Genomic DNA, 19,898 nt, shown 5'->3' on the forward strand with positions numbered 1-19,898 from the left:
GTTACACAATTTAAATACTTTAATGGGTCAACAAGAAGTTAAATTGTCTACTGTCTGAACTGCATATCTTTTTCTTGCTAATAATGCGTCCTGTCGATCAATTACATAAAGTGTTTATGGTGCATATTGCCAAAATTCTTTTTCTAAAATACCAACTTTAATTTTGGTTAAAACTTGATGGTTCAGTAAACTTTTACAATTTAGCAACAATCCTTTTTCTACGTTTCAGATACAAAGACATGCAACAAGTCTTATTAAAATTCAGCACCAAATCCCATCCCTTTACAATGTTCCAGTTGATAACCATCCCAGGGTTCAATTCTATGATAATATAATGGTGATGATATCAGATTTGACAAGGTGATACTGAAGTTTATTAACATTATACATAGTAAACCTGCAGTGTTGACGTGTCCATGTCACTGTTGCATTAACTGGAGAACACCCATAAAATGACATTTTATAATGTATCTTCATCTGCAATGTACAGTTCCCCTTATTGTCTTATTTTACTGTATGCTGGACTGTCATCTTTGAAACTGGGGCTAAAATCACAGGCACTTAGTATCTCTGAAATTCTGTTATAGGGTTATAAGGTTATTTTTTTTTCAGAGACAAGTCCCTGTAGCTCAAATTCTTAAATTAATACTGGAAAATAGTTAAATTTCATATCTTTTCTGACACAATTTCCTGCCAAAAGAAATATCCTATTTTGAAGATTTCAGCCTCCTTTGGTATTGCATGTACTATAAAGGTGTCATTTTAAAGAAGCTAATATAGCAATCAATCAAACTGAAAGCTTTTTTGTCATAAAGTAACATTTTTTTTATTCTAAATTGCAAAATCATACTTATTCATTTTAACTAGGAGATAACTGTATTGTATTTAAAGCTTGGCCTACGTAAGTCATTGGTTTTACAGTTGCAAATTGAGTTTACCTAGCTAAACATGATCAACAAATATTTGCAAAGTTTAAAATACATAATACAATTATCTCCATTCTAATGAAGATACATATTTCAAAATTGTCAGTGATAGATGCAAAAATTCACTGAACTTTTCATATTTTCAAAGAATTTTGGGAGTGAGTGGTATCATCAGATAAAGTTTGTAACTTTTATTTATCAAAAGTACGTGAGACCTTTAGGGTGGCCCTTATGCTTAATGGCCTTTACATTATACCAAAAATAATGATTGCACCATTATGATTAAACCAAATCATTGACATGGTTTTATTTATTATCAAATGTCCTGAACATGCATGAAATATTTGCCACTGGATGTTAAGCAACCAACAATCAATCAATTTATTATCAAAGCACACTTTTATAGTTTAAACAGAAATCGTCTTTTAACTTTTATTTTATTTTTCGTCTCTGTGTTTAAAGTTTCTGGTTAATAGAATATGTAGCTGTTTTTAATTTATATAAAGGTTCTCACTTAATTAATGGTATGAGGTAACTTTTTGTTAAGCTATAGAAACAGTCATTTTGAATATTAAAGTAAAAAATCAAGTGGAAATTGATGAAATTAATTCCCTGTGAGAGAATTTGTGTTTTTTATGCTTTGCTTACTTTATATACAAGCAGCCCATGTGCTTTGATGCACAGCTAATTAGAAATTTTACTATGGTACTATAGTCCCAGTTAATTGATTAACAGACTTTTTATAGATTTTTGGGCAATGTGTTGATTAAAACTGATGTAAATTAAATTAAGCAGAAAAAGCTAAATTTACTATCCAAGGTTTAGTGGGGTATATATATGTGTCATTAACTGAAATTAACACTTATTTTTAGTCTCCCCTTTTATCGGAATTCATTTTTGAGGAAAGAGTATGGAAATAGAGGCGAAGTAAATTAATTGCAACGAAATATGTAGAAACAAAATTAATATCAGTGTTAAAGAGAAGTTTGTTAATCTGTTATAGTCACAAAAATGAGCCATGGTTTTATTAGATGTTTCATTTTCAGGCAATTTATGAAACAATTTGATTGATCATGAGTGATTGCATCAATATACACATTAGCGGAAATTAATTATTTCACAAAATTGTGGTCCTATTTATTATTAATCTATTCGATAAATGATTTTTATACCTTTTTGTGTAAATTTAGTCACCTAATATGTTTGTTGATTGTTGATTTTTAATTGATATTGAAAATGTCTGGGTGCGAACAAAAAGTAACATGAAAATTGTATCGATTTACATGGTATCTGATTGGATGGCTATCAGGAGTGTTTCAGATCCTAAGTTCATCGCAGACTTTAATATTGGATACTTTAGATATTTAATAGATCGTGTGTTAGGACACTGATCAGATTTGTAAATCAGAAGTTCAATATTACATTAATAACTTTTTATACTACATTATCAGATCAACAAAATATTAAAAAGTTAAAAGACTTTTTCCCTTTTTTAACAATGTTTAAAGTAATTGTTTGATATTTGCAAGTCACAGATAGGCTGCCCAATCTGAGGTGATATTTCAGGGTGTTACTGCAATTCATGGCGGTTGTCGAGACGGCAGGACTAAAGTTCACAAATCAAAGAAATAACAAAATATTAAGTTGCTTGTTAATTACTGATAGTAGCTTTAATTGTTGTATTAATTGACTAATGTACTTTTAATTGTCTTTGTACTTAAGATAGACCATTTTGTTGAGGTTGTTAAAAAAAGAACTTCAAAACTGGGAATTCTTTATTGCTTGACCCCTAATTTGATATAATTATAAAGAACAACTAATGTTACAACATAAACCACCCATTGTGTTTATTATATAGTAGCCAATTCTATTTTGATTCTTCATTCTGTTCAAAAAATGTTAGCTGTTGATTTTGTAGTACATGGGTGAATGTGATTTTGTGATACATGGGTGAATGTGATTTTGTAGTACATGGGTGAATGATAGTATTGAGTTACCAGTGAATCAAGATTTTTGTTTTTTTTCGATTTTTTACCAAGGCATTGTCAGTTTGTTTTCGACTTATAAGTTAGAATGTCCCTTTGGTATCTTTCTCCTCTCTTTTATGGCTAACAGATTTAAATTCTATCTTCAACAAAACTGTGCCTTAATTTGAAATTAAGTGATGTTCTTTTTTGTTTTGAGGGCTCAGTATTTCATGCTGCAATTCCTCATAGAAAAAGAACAGCAACAGTTATGATGAAATGATTTCAGTTTGTGTTTACTTACAATGTGTTCTTTATGGAATTTTAGATCCTAAATGCTCTTCAACTTGGTGCTTTATTTGGCCTTTTTAACTTTTTAATTCAAGAGTGACACTGATGAGTCTTTTGTAGATGAAACGTGCGTCTGACATACATAATTTTAAGCTTGGTAACTATGATGAATTTATTCAGCAAAAGAAAATTGTTTTAAGAGATTTTGTTTTCTTACTTACAAATAACTGTCAGATATTAATCGTATTTTGAGTAAATTTGTCATGTTGCATATTTTTCACAACAATTAGATATGGACAGTAATGGCATTGTCGTAAACTTGTCATCTTAATGCAATGGTCATCAGTTTTAGTCTACGTCAAATGATCCATTTAACCTTGTTTTAAGTTCATGACTTTCATTTTTCATAGTCCCTACAAGATGTGGGTGTCTAGTATCTTGACAGATTGAAAGTGTCATTTTCATGACCGTTGTTTTCTTGTCTAAAGTTTTCGTATCTATGTTTTTCATAATGACCAGTCATATTTTAAAGGTCTGGTTGTTTTTTGCTTCTTGGGAGAGATTGACTGTAATTGCACTAGCAATCTATAATATGATATTAATCAAATCAGCAAATCCAGTTCTTAAACACAATAAATCACAATAGAGATTAAGAATAGGAAAGAGGATGTTTGGTCCCTGAAATAACAAAAATTGTGATTTTCTTCAATCCTCTGTAAGTTTGTTAATTTGATGATAAAGGAATGAGATGTTGCAGTCCAGCTGCTTTAGTGCAGAACTGTCAGTTTTGATGTCCCCGTCATATTTGACATATTAGGTCAACACTGGCCATTTCAGTTATACTTTATGGAAAGAAATTTGTCTATCATTATTTAATTTAATAGTCATGGTGATTAAAATGTCTAATTCACAAAAATTGATATCTAACCCAAATACTTGCAGAATTAATTTTGGGGAATACAAATGTCTATAGAAAATAAAAAATATTGAAGAACGTGTTGGACAGGAAACAGTATCATTTTTCGGGGCCAAATATTTGTGTTTTTAGTACGTTTTTCTTAGTTAGACTGCCATGCCACCCTCCCTCTTTGGAAATCCTGGATCTGTCACGTATTGTGCATTTATCAACATTACGTAGAGGTTTTATCATAAATATAATGTCATAAGGCATAAATCTTGAGAGATATACATAAATATGATTTTAAAAAACCAAGAAATGATAGTAAAGAACACAATATATATGAAGAGATGACTTGTTTGTCACATATAATATAAGATACTATTATTTTCAGAGGTTAGAATGTCACCAATTCTGTCAGTATGACTTTATTTTGATGAAATTCTCACAGGTGTAAAAACTTATCATTGGTACTTGGTCATATGTCACCTTCCTAAAAACATGCTTGGTCAAAATGTCATCTTACAAATTTGTACTAAGTGAACTTGAATCAATAATCTACTGGTGAATGGTCCAATCAAAACATGTATATAATATGGTCACACAAAAAGTATAGATATAGAAGGAAATACATAAGTTTGACATTCTATTAACAGTTTGAAGTAGAGGCTCTGTCTAGGTAGTTCAAAGGTTACACTTCTTCAGCAAACTTAAGTCAGTTTAGTATTTTATAAGGCCCTGGTCATAATTTAAAAGAATGAATAAATTTGATTCAAAATTATACATAAGCAATTAAAAAGAAAAAAAAACTAGTAGCATATATAGGGACGAGAAAAATCAGACCTCAGGGAAATCTTGAACACTGTAATTGACTCCAACTTGTTTTTTGAAGCACTGGTGTCAGTTTTATTGTAGAGGATGATGTTTTATTTTGTAATAATTTTAGAACATGTGAACTTTGAATATAGTTAAATATAGAATGTTAGTACTAGAAAATGACTGTATTTTTTATTTTGATTGACAACTATGTACAAACTGTAAGCAAAAATAGAGCTAAAGAATTCAGTATGTACTTGTTGCTCCAAACCAAAACTGATTGATATGAGATGTTTATCATGAACCAGTAACAATTGTTTGTGCACACAAGTTTTTTTCATGTATAGATGTTTAATTATGTCATGCCTATGAATTTTTAAGTAAAAGACAATGTTTCAGTTTAATAATTTATGATTTGGCCATTATTTCTATAGAAAGAAGGCCTTTAAGCACCCAAGAAATATTTTATAAGAGACAATTTTCTGTGCCTTTTGTTCATGTATACATTCTCCTGAGTTTCTACTTTATGCACATCTTTGTTTTCTGTTGCTTTTCACTTCCTTTGTTGTTGCTTTAGTTTTGACTTTATTTTCAGAGATTTGAGCTACAACAAACTAGAATCTATCAACAGAAAATCTCTACAGGGTTCTCTAAGTTTAAGAAATTTGTAAGTTTCAAACTAATATTCGTCTCATACTAACTCTTCTAAATTCTGATATCTGTGACTTATACTAGCAGGTATACATTATAACTTGCATGCTTCTATACTTATGTCATGATAATGTGTTATTGGTTGTTTTCAGATATACAAATGTGAAAAAATTATATTATGCATTTTCTTTAAAAAACATTCAGCACATGTAGACTTTTGTAGTTTGCGGCCGAAATTTGTCAACTCAGAAAAAAATAATTACAAAATAGTCAATGAATGCTTCAGATGTGCATGCTTATGTAGTGTTAGTGGTGTAAGGCTGTGATAGTATATATATATAATATGCCAATAGTTTAATATTTTACAAAAGAATATATTGTTTTAGGGATTTACAGTTAGGAATGTCTTATGTTTGAGTATTTGAGAAGATAAATCATGGTTTTATTGTCTGTGCCAAACTGTTTTAGGGTTTGTCTGACCGAAAAAGAAATTTGACCCTTTTCTTCTATATTTTCAACTAAAAAATCTAAAAATTTCTGTCTGAACAAATGAATTATTGTCTGACATTTTGTTGGTCAGACACAGTTTGGGATACACTGGTTTTACTGTTACCAATTTTACTATTCTGACAGTATATGTGAAAACTCTGGTTACAATGGTTTTGGCTCACAGTAAATCTATGATTTTATCTTCTCAAATTTTGTAGTGATTGTATTCAGAATTATTATTACTAAAAATATTGCCTTGATTTGTTTTATTTTCAAGCACTTAATAAGGGTTATTTTTTTCAAAAATGTATTATAGGTTGATAACATAAGTATAGACAATTATTTGCTAATCAAGAAAATGAGTAGTTGTCTTTTCAATACAATATAGATTTAAAGAATTCAGTATATTTATCATTATTGATACATAAACTTTTTTGAAATTGAAAGAAAGCAAGTTTGATAAATTGGATATAGAGAAAAAAACAATAAAATCAGGCTTCTTTGAAATATAATTTTGGGTTTGTTTGATTTATGATTAATATGGTTTTAAACACAACAATAAAAACTATTCACACTTTTACTAATACAATTGAAACCAAGTATATCTAAGATCTGATAAAATGAAATTTAACCTGAAGTATTTGAAAAAATATGATTTAGAATCTCTTAGTAGAAGTAACTGACTCCGACAAAAAATCCTGTGTCGTGAAAGTAAATGTCATTAAAACAAACTTATTGCCAAATCTGATAATAAAATTAACTTGTTAGTCTTTGTCTTATTGTCCTATTAACAATTAGGTATAAAATCCACCCTTAATTTTCTATTGATAACCAATGAACAGATAATTGGAGAATATTTGATAACGCCTGCCGATTAAATCAACAATTGTTGTATTTTCAATTTTTGTTACATTGGGAAATTATAAACTTTCATATAAACCAATTGTTTTGAATTTTGAAATAAATATGTTGGCTTGTTCAGTTGTTTAATTTAATTGCCATAACAGGCCTACAATATTGTTGGTTTTGGGCATTGATGAAATATGTTTAAATAAATGAAAAATAGCAGTGATAATTCTCAATTTTTTAAAACGTAGTTACTTTTTTAGTTTGTCAAATCCAAAATTGCTATACCAGATGAAAAACTGGAATCATTATGACCTACCACCAAAAAATGAAGGAAAGTGTTGAACACTTAAAATTTGATTTGTGAATGGACTGTTTAAATTTGGTGTTTTTTCACAGACAAGATAAAGAAGTTTGAATGAAGGAATTGACAGTTGAATATCTTTAGCTTTTGAGTATTAAAGTGAAAGAAAGTCATTCACCATATCACTTTACCAAAAGATAACAAACCCAAGGATCACCAAGTCTTTATTAATTAGTCCCGTAATAAAAGGCCTTCTTGTTATATGAGATATGTTGTGAATTTAAATCAGATCTAGGCCGTAAAATATGTTGTAAATCCTATAATTTGGAAGCTTAAGAAGAATTTACAGATCAGATTGGATCAGAGTTTAAGTTGTAAAGCATATGTTTTAACATTGTATTCTAAAAGCTAAATAGAAAATTTCTCATCATGTAAATAGGGTCTTGGTTCTCCAACCTTTTATTGAGTATTTATTGGTAACACAACCACACCCAGCGCAAGGTATAATTGATTTTCTGGACCAACACATTTTATTTGATGAGATTTGTCACTATAAATTAGTGTTAATTAGTTGTTAATTATCTTTAATTATTGTCTATGTTGATTAATTATTTGATAAGAAAAGATATCATCATTGTCGTTTGCATTAGTATACAATGTCATACATGGCATTTTTACTTTAAGGAAACAAGATCTGGTACCTACAAATGTTTATTTGACATGCGGTACACAGTATTAGTCACTGTTAACTTACCCTTACATTAATGCACATTTTGGTGAGGCTGTTGTCAATAATATAAAAACTATACCAAGTGTATTTTTTAGTTGTATAATTGTTAATGTTTTCCTCTAGAAAATTTTTATGATACACTTGTAGTTGCTTCTTAGGGTGATTCCTCACATTGTCCACCATTAGGAAAGAAAGATTATTTTGTAAAGTCCTATTGTTATTTTAATGGACAGTGAATATTTATATAACAAAACAGATATAAGGTCCTCATTCTGAAGTAAATATCATATATATACAAATGATATTTATTTAAACTCTGCCCCAAATTAAAATTTAATGTTTTTCATCTTTTCAAAATACTTACCTTTGAAAGTAAGAGTGGTTGAATTCAATATTTCATCTTTGTTACATCTTCTATTGTCCTTAACTGAAAATACCCTCAACTTGCTTGAAGTCTTAATAACTTCAGATTGTTTTTTTTTATTTTCTTACCAAAAAAGTTCTGAATTTGCTCAATTCTGAATTCCACAATCAATCTTTTCTGCTAAAGCTGGAAATAAAAAAAAAGGGGATTGAAATTAACACCTAATAAGAGTATCCCTGTAGTCATACTGTAGAAAATGGATAAAACATGAACTTACCAATCAATGTCAGTGTATTTTGTTGTATTTCAGACAATTAGACCACAATCAGATAATCTGCATATCTGAAGAGTCATTAAAACCATTGAGAAAGATGGAAATTTTGTAAGTATGATATTTAGTTTAAAGTTTAGTTAAGTCAGGGTTAGGTCCAGGAGACCATCTGTGAAACAACCGAAGTAATAAAGTTATTGTACTAGAATTTCTTTTTATGATAAAAATTAGAAATACAGTAAAACATTCAATATAACCATACTTTTTTTAACAGAAATCTTGTGTAGAAAGCAGTTGCTTCAGAGTCGAGTACAAACTGCACTGTAAGGTCTTTTTAAGTTGTCAGATAAGTGTAAAAAATAAAAGAAACATTTATACAATACAAACAAAAGGAAACCAAAACCATCAACACACAATTTCTAAAAGCAGACCCAACCAAAAAAAAAAACAATCGTGAAATTATTGTGGGAACTGCTAGTTCAATTACTCCCCTGTCCCAGCCTACAATTAGATCTTATCATATATTGTTTCAAAAATTACTTATTGTATGCTTTTGTAATTCTTACATTCATTTCAAATATTCTGCATACTTTTTTTTTTAAGGATAAGAATAGATAAAACTTACAATTCAAATAAGTTGGATTTTAAGAGAATCTAGGTCAAAGGTAATGTTGGTAAGGAGAAATAATTTTGCCTTGCAACACATCACTATGGATCCTTCAAAGAGGAATATCAAGTGTTCTTTAACCTGTAAATAGTATTACACTGCCCTAACACAAAACTTGAGAGCTGAATATCTATACATCATGGGTCCTACTGACCAGAAGAATTAGTCCATGATACTACTTTTTACTTTACTGTAGACACCATTGGTGTCATTGAAAATAATAAGAATTTTGACGATAATTTTTTGTTTTTTTTTCAGAACTTTGAATAACAACAACCTAACCACATTACCACGAGGACTCTTTGATCACATGAAAAATCTCAGAATATTGTAAGTAGCTTTCTCTGGTACTCACCTGGACAGAACTAGACAGGTGTCATAGAACAGAAATTCTGTGGACACAAAAAACATTAAAAGTTTGGTAGTTTACTTAGAATTTTTATAACTTCTTTTTAGGCTAACTTCTTTGTAAATTATGTACACCAAGCATTTTGGCCTGTTTGTCATTGAATTTAGGCCTAATTCATTATTCTAAAATTGGTAATAGTAATATACTCTGCATAATAAGTGGTTGAGGATTGAAGAAGAAAGCTATCTTCCTCTTTAAAATGCCATGAGAGCAATGATAACAAACCATTTATTGTTTAGATTGAATATCTGTGCTTAGAAAAATAGGTTAAGATGAAACAGAATATTTTATTGTTTTTCCATTTAATGTCATTATATAGCTGAATAATTTTTTTCTGAATGTATGTTCAACAAATCCCCTCTCGAGAACAACCTTTGATAAAAATGATGAATAGATGTTTACACCTCTGTATTACTATCATGTAAATCTTAATGGTACAAATGTTTTTTACACATTTGATACCTTTGGTTACATCAGCGAGGCCTAATTAACAAATGTATTTGACTGTGCTGTGTTCCTTTCATTAAAGCTGTTGTACAATGTGTTGGAATGCTTTTATCTTCCACAGTTGACAGTCAGCCAGAGGGGGAGAAAAGACTACCAAACAAAAAACCTTGTAAATGGAAAATTAAGAGTTCTGAAATCATGGACTAGAAAAAATCTGTGAAACTCCTTATTTCAATTAATGTGATTGATTGTTGGTTGCTTAATGTCCAGTGACAAATATTTCATGCATGATCAGGACGATCAATTGATTTGTGATTTTTCCATGATTGTATGTAGATTATGAAAATATTTTAAAGTTTTACATATTGAGTTAGTAAAACTTCCAAATAAGATAATTACTTGGTACTATAACTAAATGTTTGCAGTGTCACAGATTCCCAGGAATAACAATACAATATTCTATCTGCTAATATAGAAAGATTAAAAAACTGAAGCTTTTCTCACCACACCTAGCTAATATTAACTTTTAAGGTGGTAAAATCTCATCATATTTTAGTATAAGTAAAGGACATCGCCCCTCATCAGAGGTCTTTATTATAATTCCTGTTAGGTTTTGAATATGAGAAATCTGAAGCTAATAGATTATTACATGGTTGTTATTTAACCAGTAAATATTTGATGTCTAACACCTTTGTATAATTCTATAATGTTTACAATACTGTTTACAGGTCGGTCATTCACGTTCTATTATATACAAATAATTCTATTCTTTTGCGTCTTTCTCATGAAATCTATTAAGTTTAATTATGTTTTGATATTTTGTTTTTCATTTTTTTTAAAGTACATTTTCAATGATCTTCACTTTTTAAGGTTGATTCATTTGCATGTGTAAATTAAAATGTAGATTTTAATTTAATACTTTACAGACAAGCAAGGTCTCAATATTGTTATAACTGTAACCTAATGAATGCTGTAATTTAACAACTTTTAATGTTATGATGGTCTAAACATTTGATGAGGTTTACGTGATTTAAAAAAAATCTTTTATCACCAGGTTATAAAGTACATAAGCTTTATTATTTAGCAATCATTTCCTCTTTTTCTATAATTTTATAATAAGATGTTTTATAAAAGTTAATAAAGGCAAGAAAACAAACAGACCTATTAAATATAGATAAAAAAAACCCAAATAATTGTTTTGCCATAAATCAGGCTGTTGATTTTTGAGTTTGAACTGTTTCACATTTTGTCTTGTCCTTTTATTATAGCTATGATGTATGGGATTTACTCATTTTTGAAGGCTGTACTGTGACCCATAATTGCTTAAATCTACGTCATTTGGACTCTGGTGGATAGTTGTGGCAATCATACCACATTTCCTTATTCTATATAAAAAAGTTTCTTTTCATAGTTAGAAAACATCGACACTACAGCAGACAAATACTGTGTTAATACCTTCTTTTTTTTTTTATAACTGCATTTTTGTTAAAACATTTAACATTCCAGTTTGATTAGCCTCATATATAGAAAGCAATGTATTTTTAACATTATATGTTGAATATGCCTAATTATTTTAGAAGACTTTGAACTTTTATCTGAGGTTATATCTATTTTAGTTAATGGTCGATAATTTTATTAAGATATACCTTAATTAACTCTCATTATTAGCATTCTATAATAACATTGGAGAAAAAATAAAGTGATATAACGTCATTGCTCAAAGCCACATATTTATTATTCCATTTTGAAACAAATTTTTGATATTTTTAACTGAGTCATTATGCAATTGCATATTTGCAAGTTTTTGATAGGAAATACCAAGTTTTACCTTAAAGCACTGCAGAAAAAACAAAGTTTTTGCATGCTCGTACTTGACCTTTATAGGGGTCAATTGATTTGTTGTCATTTTTACTATGTTAAGGACTTGTTTATAAAAATGCATTTTATCTCTTTATGTCTTATTTTAATATTCGTGTCAGAAATTTTAAAATGATATTAAAAATTTTGGTTGCATTGTGAAGAGTAAGTAGCTTTAATGATGTTTATACAAGTAATATTAGAAGTGTTGTATTTCCTTATCAATATTTACTTAAGTATACAGGTACAAGTTTACATCTATCAAAAGTTGGTTTTTTTATCCCTGTAATCAGTCATTTTACATTCCAAGCCAAGAAAACATAAGTCTGATTGATAAGTTTATTTACAAACTTGTACCATGTTAAAGAGTCCTTTGAGTAAAACTTTGGGATTAATTTTGTCTGTGTGACTTTTATCTGCTTTTTTGCAGCTTTTGACTGCATTTCATTTATTACAATTTACTAACTTTGTGCCAAATGTTCTAGGTAATCTTCTATTTGGCTTAAGCCTAGAGTTTTAATTTTTTGATTCATTAAAGATATTTCTTCTTTAAGAGAATACACTAAAAAATCTATGATAGCAAAGTTAGCCTAAGCTTGGAAGAAAATCTATGATAGCAAAGTTAGCCTAAGCTTGGAAGAAAATCTATGATAGCAAAGTTAGCCTAAGCTTGGAAGAAAATCTTGTAATATTTTGCCATTGTAATTTTAAGAGGGTAACTCCCTATTCTTCTTTGTGGTCAAATGCCATAACAGTGGTTAGCAAACTTATAAAAACATGAACATTTGGACTGCATTTTTCAAAGTCATTCTGTCCCTGCTGTGCCTTCAAGCATAGAAGGCATTAGGATAATGTGAAACAGTACAATTTAAGGTTTGAGAAGAGTTAAATTTTGACATATGGAATGAAGATAAAAGAATACAGCAGTTTTGAATGATAGACGATAAACAAGACTAATATATACAGGTCAAAAGTCAGTCATACATGTGGTGAAATAATTCTTTAGATCATTTTACAAGTATGACAGATTGAATGTATACTTATCATCTTATCATTGCAACACTTCATTTTGAAATTTTATCAGTAAAAATATATTTTATACACCAAATATACAAAGATAGTTTAATAACAATTCTTTAACTTCAAACAAAATTAGAGTATGAAAACAGTACAGTTGTAAATTCTTAAATGCTATTATCTTTATAGATGTAATAGACCAAATTTTTTGGATTAATTCCAAAAAAAAGTTTAGCTCCCATTTTTTAAGGTTTTTTGTGTGTGTGTAAATCTGTTTTAATGAAATGACATTGGAAATGCTCCATATGATATAAAATGATGACATCACTATGATTTAAGCACCAGTCTTGACTGTTGGTAGGTAAATAGCAAATTAGATATGGTTTACTTTCTTGATTGACATGTTATCTAGATTTTTTTCCATATTAAATGTTTCTAACTAAAGTTGTTTAAGCCATTAATGAATGTATAAACATTTAGTTTTTACTTTTAATGTTTACTTTCTGACATTTAATGTCTGGTGTAGATACACAGGTTATTGATATAGTACATTTGTCTGTATTTCCCAGCTTAACTTTATTTCCCATTTCTTATATGAGTAGAATATAAAAAAAAAAATTAAAAGCCATACACCAAAACATGATAAAGATACAACCTAGAAACTGTAAGAGATGTAATTTTGTTGGTTGAATAATTTTCCAATGTTTTCATTGTAATTAAATATGTGAAAAATATTGGCATTCTTAAATTGTCTTATTAGTACAATACATGAAATAATAGGATGTAAAATTACAAACATACTTAACTACATAGAAACACAAAAAAATTAAAAAAATTGTGTTTACAGTATATCAAATGTGTTTGGCCATTAGTTAAGAACAAGTGTTGGATATGTTTAAGTTGGAAGGTATTGCAGTTCTTTCTGCATGGTTGCAAGAAATATGCCGAAGAATTAAATTCTCTCCATTTTTTTTCAGGCGATTGATCAACAATAAATTCATGTGTGATTGTCATTTACTTTGGTTGCCAAGATTTCTGAGGTCACATCGAGGCCTCGGTCTCTACACTGAATGTGATTCACCATCTCGACTTCAGTCCATAGAGATGGTAGATATTCCAGAGTCACAGTTCAGATGTCAAGGTAAGACCATTCTGGGGTCAAACAGAGGTCATACAGTGCACTGACCTCTATTCAGATTGTAGCTGTGCCTCAGCAGGTTGACATTATCATAGATGTATAAACATAACTTCTCAAATTTTTTATGTGACTAGAAAAAAAATTATAGGTGGGAAAAAGCAACTTCATGCAGAATCTGTTCATTAATTGTTAAAAATTAGTATCTGCAGCTTTTATAATTTATGGGCTTATATTTAAGTTTACAGTAGCAACTAAAGAAATATCAATGTGAACAAAAGGAGAAGTGGTATATATGTCAATGAAACAGCTAACAACAATGAAAAGAAAGAGATCTGGATATTATGACAACAGCCTGATGTTGATAAAGCTGTCAAACAAATGTTCTATAATTGCTTTTTAGGCATGGACAGTTACAAAGCGCCAAAATGTGGAGTGGAGGCCCGGTGTCCTAGTAAATGTAGATGTATGGAGGGTGTGGTCGACTGTAGAGATTTGGGACTGACAGCAATCCCTACTAATCTACCAGAAGACACCATTGAAATGTGAGTTTTGTCTTTTTGAATTCAACATCATTAATGGTATTGATAAACCATGAAAAAATAATCAGATATCTTACATGACTCTCCTATACTCTAAAATCTTGTCCTGAAAATACATGTACTATTTACCCCTGGATGTTAGAAAAAAATCTACCAATAGCAATTTATTTCTATACTTAATTTTGAATGAGAATATGAATGGGAATTATTTAAATGTTGCTATTCTTGTACATTAATGTCTTTAGGGAAATAATAGATAATTTAAGTTCACAATTGTGTTGCTGCATATTTTTTTAGTTAAACATCTTTTTGCCTTGCATTTCAGTCAACTTATACTAATTTGCATTAATAAATAAATTCCAAACTTCCAGTAAAACATCAATAATACTATAAAGTCAGATGTTTCTCTAGCTTACTGACTTGTTAATATATTCTTAACCAACCAGTGAGTGACCCACTGGGAAAACTGATCTATTTCATTCAACTATTGTAAGAAAATCTACTGTGTCCTGCCGACACCTATAATTTGAGACACAGTTACAAAGAGAACCCTACAATTAACGCAAAATAAACCGTAACATAGGAAACTTCATTGAGGTCTAACACCATGATAAAAAGTTGGTGTTTTTCTTGGTGTAATCCCAGGTAAAAACTGCACTGCTATCATGTATTACCTACCTCAGAGAAGATAAACTGACATGCAACTGTGTAAATATTTATTGTGAAAGACAACATGCATTTGGAACATGTGGTTCAACATGTGTAATTATAGTAAAATGAGAATGTATATAACTATGACATCTTAAAAAACATGTATTTATCTTGGTAGCAATTATAGGGTTCAAGAAATTGTCATGTGATTAATTTGTATAAAATGCATTTAGTGATATGCTAATATATGTATTATAACCAGAAGTGTTAGAAAAATACCACACCATTCATAAAAGAAGGAAAAGAATAAGTTCAGGTGTAGGTTTCGTTCTCACAGAGATCAGGAAATGGTTAAAGTATTGGTTTTCAGGTTATCCTTGTATATGCAGAACCTTTCAAGAATTAGAAATGAATCCTTGACAAAAGTATTAATAATGTTTCACATTATAAAACTTGAAAATGAATACACCTGAATCAATGCTGATAATTAGTATACTTTTACAGTATACAAATTCCTTTTTTTTTCCAGACGAATGGAACAGAACCATATAGTCCACATCCCTTCAGGAGCCTTTAGTGACATGAAGAGACTCAGAAGAATGTATGTATATCAAAATATACCTAGAAAAAGCTTTATATTGGCTAGTCATGGGCTAAACCTGTTTTCAAGGTTTTATTTCCATGTTTTTCTTGTCGTTGATATTGATCTTTTAAATCATATTTATGCAAGTAGATTTTATAATGATAATATCGCAATCACAAAAACTAGCAAAATGAAAGCCATAGTGAAGATTTTCAACCATACGGTAGTCTCTACCTTTTATACAACCACCTCTCACCAAGGTCCTCAATTGTAGAGATTTGTTGATCCATCTTCTTTGTTGCGATTACATTACTCTGTTTCCCAAGAAAATTACATCCTGAAAACAAGGATGATATTTCAACTTAAATTTGTTGAATTTTTGTGCATCTTGGTGGTATCTATTAGTTATGTATTTAATGGTGATGCCTTGATGCATTCAAAATTTATTGTAATTTCATATTTTTAAAGTAATATGATAAACATTTTGAGTACCTCTGATCATTATATAATATAAGTTTTATAAGCCATTAGAAATATTAGATTGGTGATAACAGCATGTAATATGTAACATACAAATGAAATTACATGATTTATACCACCAGAAATGTTTATTTGCATGAAATTCAGCATTTATATTAATTCTTCAGAAAATGTAAACAATTAGAAATAATTGAAAACACAATATTTCCTAAAATGTGATACAATATCTAGTCTTAAATTTGATCTAACACATATTTTTTTTTGAATTATATGATATAACATTCTTGTATGATTTTAGTCTATGCTAATTTACTCTTGAAAGGTTATACTTTGAAACATTAATTTATTCATTAAATACTGTAAAGATTATAAGAATTCAATGTATGTATTGTATATAATCTTCAAGATTGAAATGTAGTTGTTTCTGTTACCAGTTTGTTGTCAAATATCAAACAATGTAAGACAGATAATTTGTTAATGTTGATACTGAAAAAGGATCCTGTTTTTCTGAGAGTAAAAGTCTTTTGAGAAATTCCAAAGATTCACTAGACAGTACCCTTATAGGTCAAGAAACATTTGACAATCTGTAGCATTTTTCTTTAAAAATGTTCTTGTAAGTCATGAACAATCCAGTATAACTTATGACCTATTAAATCTTTGTTAAAAGAGCTAGAGAACAATGGAAAATACTACCCTGTGTCCTGGGTCAGTCACTCCTACCTAATGTCTAAATTTCAAAAGTCTTTTGAGCAGCATATTTCTAAGTTTTTAAGTATGATTGATATGATTAATGTCTAACATGTTGACACCCAAGAGATAGGTAATGAGATTTCCTGGAGATATATAATGAGGTTTCCTGAAGAGATTTAAGTACTTTTCATGCTATGTTCCAATCTCTAAACTGATTCCCAAGCAATGGTTCCATCATAGAAATGATTTACCAGGTTTATAGAATCATGTTTTGTCAGAAGGGTGTTTATTCAGGGTGCACCTGTGGATAAGATAGTACACAGGTGATATATTGGACTTCTGATTCATGCCAGAGACCGTCCTCAAACTGTGCTTGTAAAGTACATGACAAATCTTAGTCACAAACCTATTTAGTATGCATTTGTATTAGCATTGGCACATATCATTTCCATGAAATTTATTTGGCCCTTCCTTCCTCTATTGACTTTGAAACTTATGCATAGTTTTCATGTAAAATTTTATGATTAGGTCCGTTTTTTGAAGGAACTATTAGTATTAAGTCAAAGATATTTGGTATGCAGCTGTAAAAGCATGTGCATATCTCATTTCCATTGAGATTATTTGGCCATACATATAGGAGAGACATTACTCTATGTCATCAGTTTATTGCTATTTTGTTGGCATGAAAAAAAACCATAAAAAATCTGTATTTAGATCAGAGAGCATACTATAAGTACACTCTGTCCATTGATTATTGGTTACAACAATGAATAACTATGAACATACTTTGACTCAGCTAAACTGTATCAATACTATGTGATGCTGGGAATTTTGATTTTTTTTGTAAATGGAGTCTATGCCTTATTGTACTGAAAAAAGTCAACTTCAGTTGTTTAAATTAATTACTTATTTTTATGAGGAACCCAACAGGCAGTTAGAGAAATGAAATTGTTTTAAATGTTTAGTCCATTAAAATTGAAAGGATATTTAAAATCTTAGTTAAAGATTTAGTTGGGTCATTTCATGACCAATCTTTATATCTTGCACTAAAACATATCTCATGCATGGATAAAAACACAGCACCTGCTATGCTGAAGTTCATGTTTACACCTGTATCAGAACATCTGATCTGTCATAAATATTCTCATCATTTTATTATTAGTATAACTGATGTATGGAAGGCTGGAAATTATACTAATTTCTCCCAATAATCTGTAAATCAAATTAACTTCTTTGAAGCATTGTATGAGTTATAAAAAATGATGTTTACAAAAATTATTATGACATATGAATTAGTTTATTGTTTTAACAAGGTGTTGTTAAAATCATCAGAGAAAAAAAAGGATAGAATTTGTGGTTCTTCATGACTTGGCATCTGTTTTGTGATTTGTTGAATCTTTTGCACGTTTAGAAATTACATGAACACATGGCCATATTTCTGGAACAAACATTCACTTTAAATAATAATTTATGTATATATTACAATAATGTTTAATATGTTAATTGTTACATATTCATAGATCTCTAATTTTAATTTTTTAGTCTGTTGCAATAAATGGACTAAGTCTGGACCTTCCATTATTGACCTTATAATTGTACTTGTGTGGGAATTTGAATTTTAAAGTTATGGTAAAATGTGACCATTTTACTATTGAATAAGAAATCTGCAGAAATTTTCATTTAAATGCATATTTGAGAGGATTTAGAGTAATTAAGATTACAATCTTGTCTTATTATTGACGAACGATATCCTTTTTCTGTACATCCATTACGTAATATTTGCATGACAACCATTCATTTCAAGTAATTCTCAATTTCTGCAACACTAGAAAGGTCAATTTATAGTGACCTTTTACATGTCAGTATGATGTAAATTAGCATAAAAGAATTATTTCTAAATTAGTTTTCTTTTTTGAGAAGAATTGCCATTATACTTGGTTTTGTAGTATTATTGTTACCACAAAAACTTAAATTAGGCCTCAATTTAACATACGGAAAATGTTGACCTTGTCTCTATGACTTTTCTGAATATTGAGAATTTGGTGTCAGCTATTTGGTTATTTGTTTTGCACTTGTCTAAGATTTGGGGCAATATAGAGCTTGTCTTATAAGGTTTGCACTTGTCTAAGATTTAGGGCAATATAGAACTTGCTTTATACAGTTGGCACTTGTCTAAGGTTTGGGACAATATATAGCTTGCCTTATAAGGTGGAACTTGTCTAAGATTTATGGCAATATTGAACTTGCCTTATAAGGTTTGCACTTGTCTAAGATTTAGGACAATGTAGAGCTTGCCTTATAAGGTTGCCAATTGTCCATTGTTGGATGTTATAGATAAAAGAAGATGTGGGATGTATGTCAATTAGACAGCAACCAGACAACAAAAATAACCAAAAGACATGTAGTGGGTAACATATAGTCTTCAACAATAGGCAGGTGTCCACACAATATGTCTAGCTCTAAATGTTCTATGAAAACTTTGAAAAATTTTACAGAAGCATCAGGGAACTGCCATCCACGTCCAACTATCCAAATAATGAAAAATATTAAAACATTACGGGTATAAATATATATCTAACTGTAGTTAAGAATCCATAGTTTTATGTATTTATAGTTTGTAAACTGACATTGTAAATAGATTTTCTTTATTTTCCAGTGACCTCAGCAACAACCAAATATCCAAGATCCATGCTGATGCTTTTGCTGGACAGTTATTTCTCAATTCTTTGTAAGTTTATAGATTTAGCTACAACAGTATAATTATTTAGAAAGCTTTTTTTTAAATGTAGGTTTAAGTCATAATTCTGTTTAGTAAAAAGTAATGTTAGAAAAGAGAACAAGAATGATCTCCATACACACAAAATTTTTGA

General features: G+C 29.5%; 1 protein-coding gene across 3 annotated transcripts in view; it reads left to right on the forward strand.

Annotated features, from left to right (window-relative positions):
* The window catches only part of LOC127734142 (protein slit-like), a 90,524-nt gene that overhangs the window by 39,501 nt on the left and 31,125 nt on the right, over positions 1–19,898 (forward strand). For 2 of the 3 annotated variants that reach the window (XM_052243826.1, XM_052243827.1), the window contains exons 5-11: positions 5,491–5,562; positions 8,590–8,661; positions 9,476–9,547; positions 13,925–14,088; positions 14,486–14,627; positions 15,805–15,876; positions 19,685–19,756. In XM_052243826.1, the coding sequence (XP_052099786.1) occupies positions 5,491–5,562; positions 8,590–8,661; positions 9,476–9,547; positions 13,925–14,088; positions 14,486–14,627; positions 15,805–15,876; positions 19,685–19,756 (666 nt within the window). The remainder of the gene's footprint in view (positions 1–5,490; positions 5,563–8,589; positions 8,662–9,475; positions 9,548–13,924; positions 14,089–14,485; positions 14,628–15,804; positions 15,877–19,684; positions 19,757–19,898) is intronic. The other variant, XM_052243828.1, reaches the window with a different exon arrangement.

The sequence above is a fragment of the Mytilus californianus genome, unplaced genomic scaffold (genome assembly GCF_021869535.1).
Source record: "Mytilus californianus isolate M0D057914Y unplaced genomic scaffold, xbMytCali1.0.p SCAF_3, whole genome shotgun sequence".
Lineage (NCBI taxonomy): Eukaryota > Metazoa > Mollusca > Bivalvia > Mytilida > Mytilidae > Mytilus > Mytilus californianus.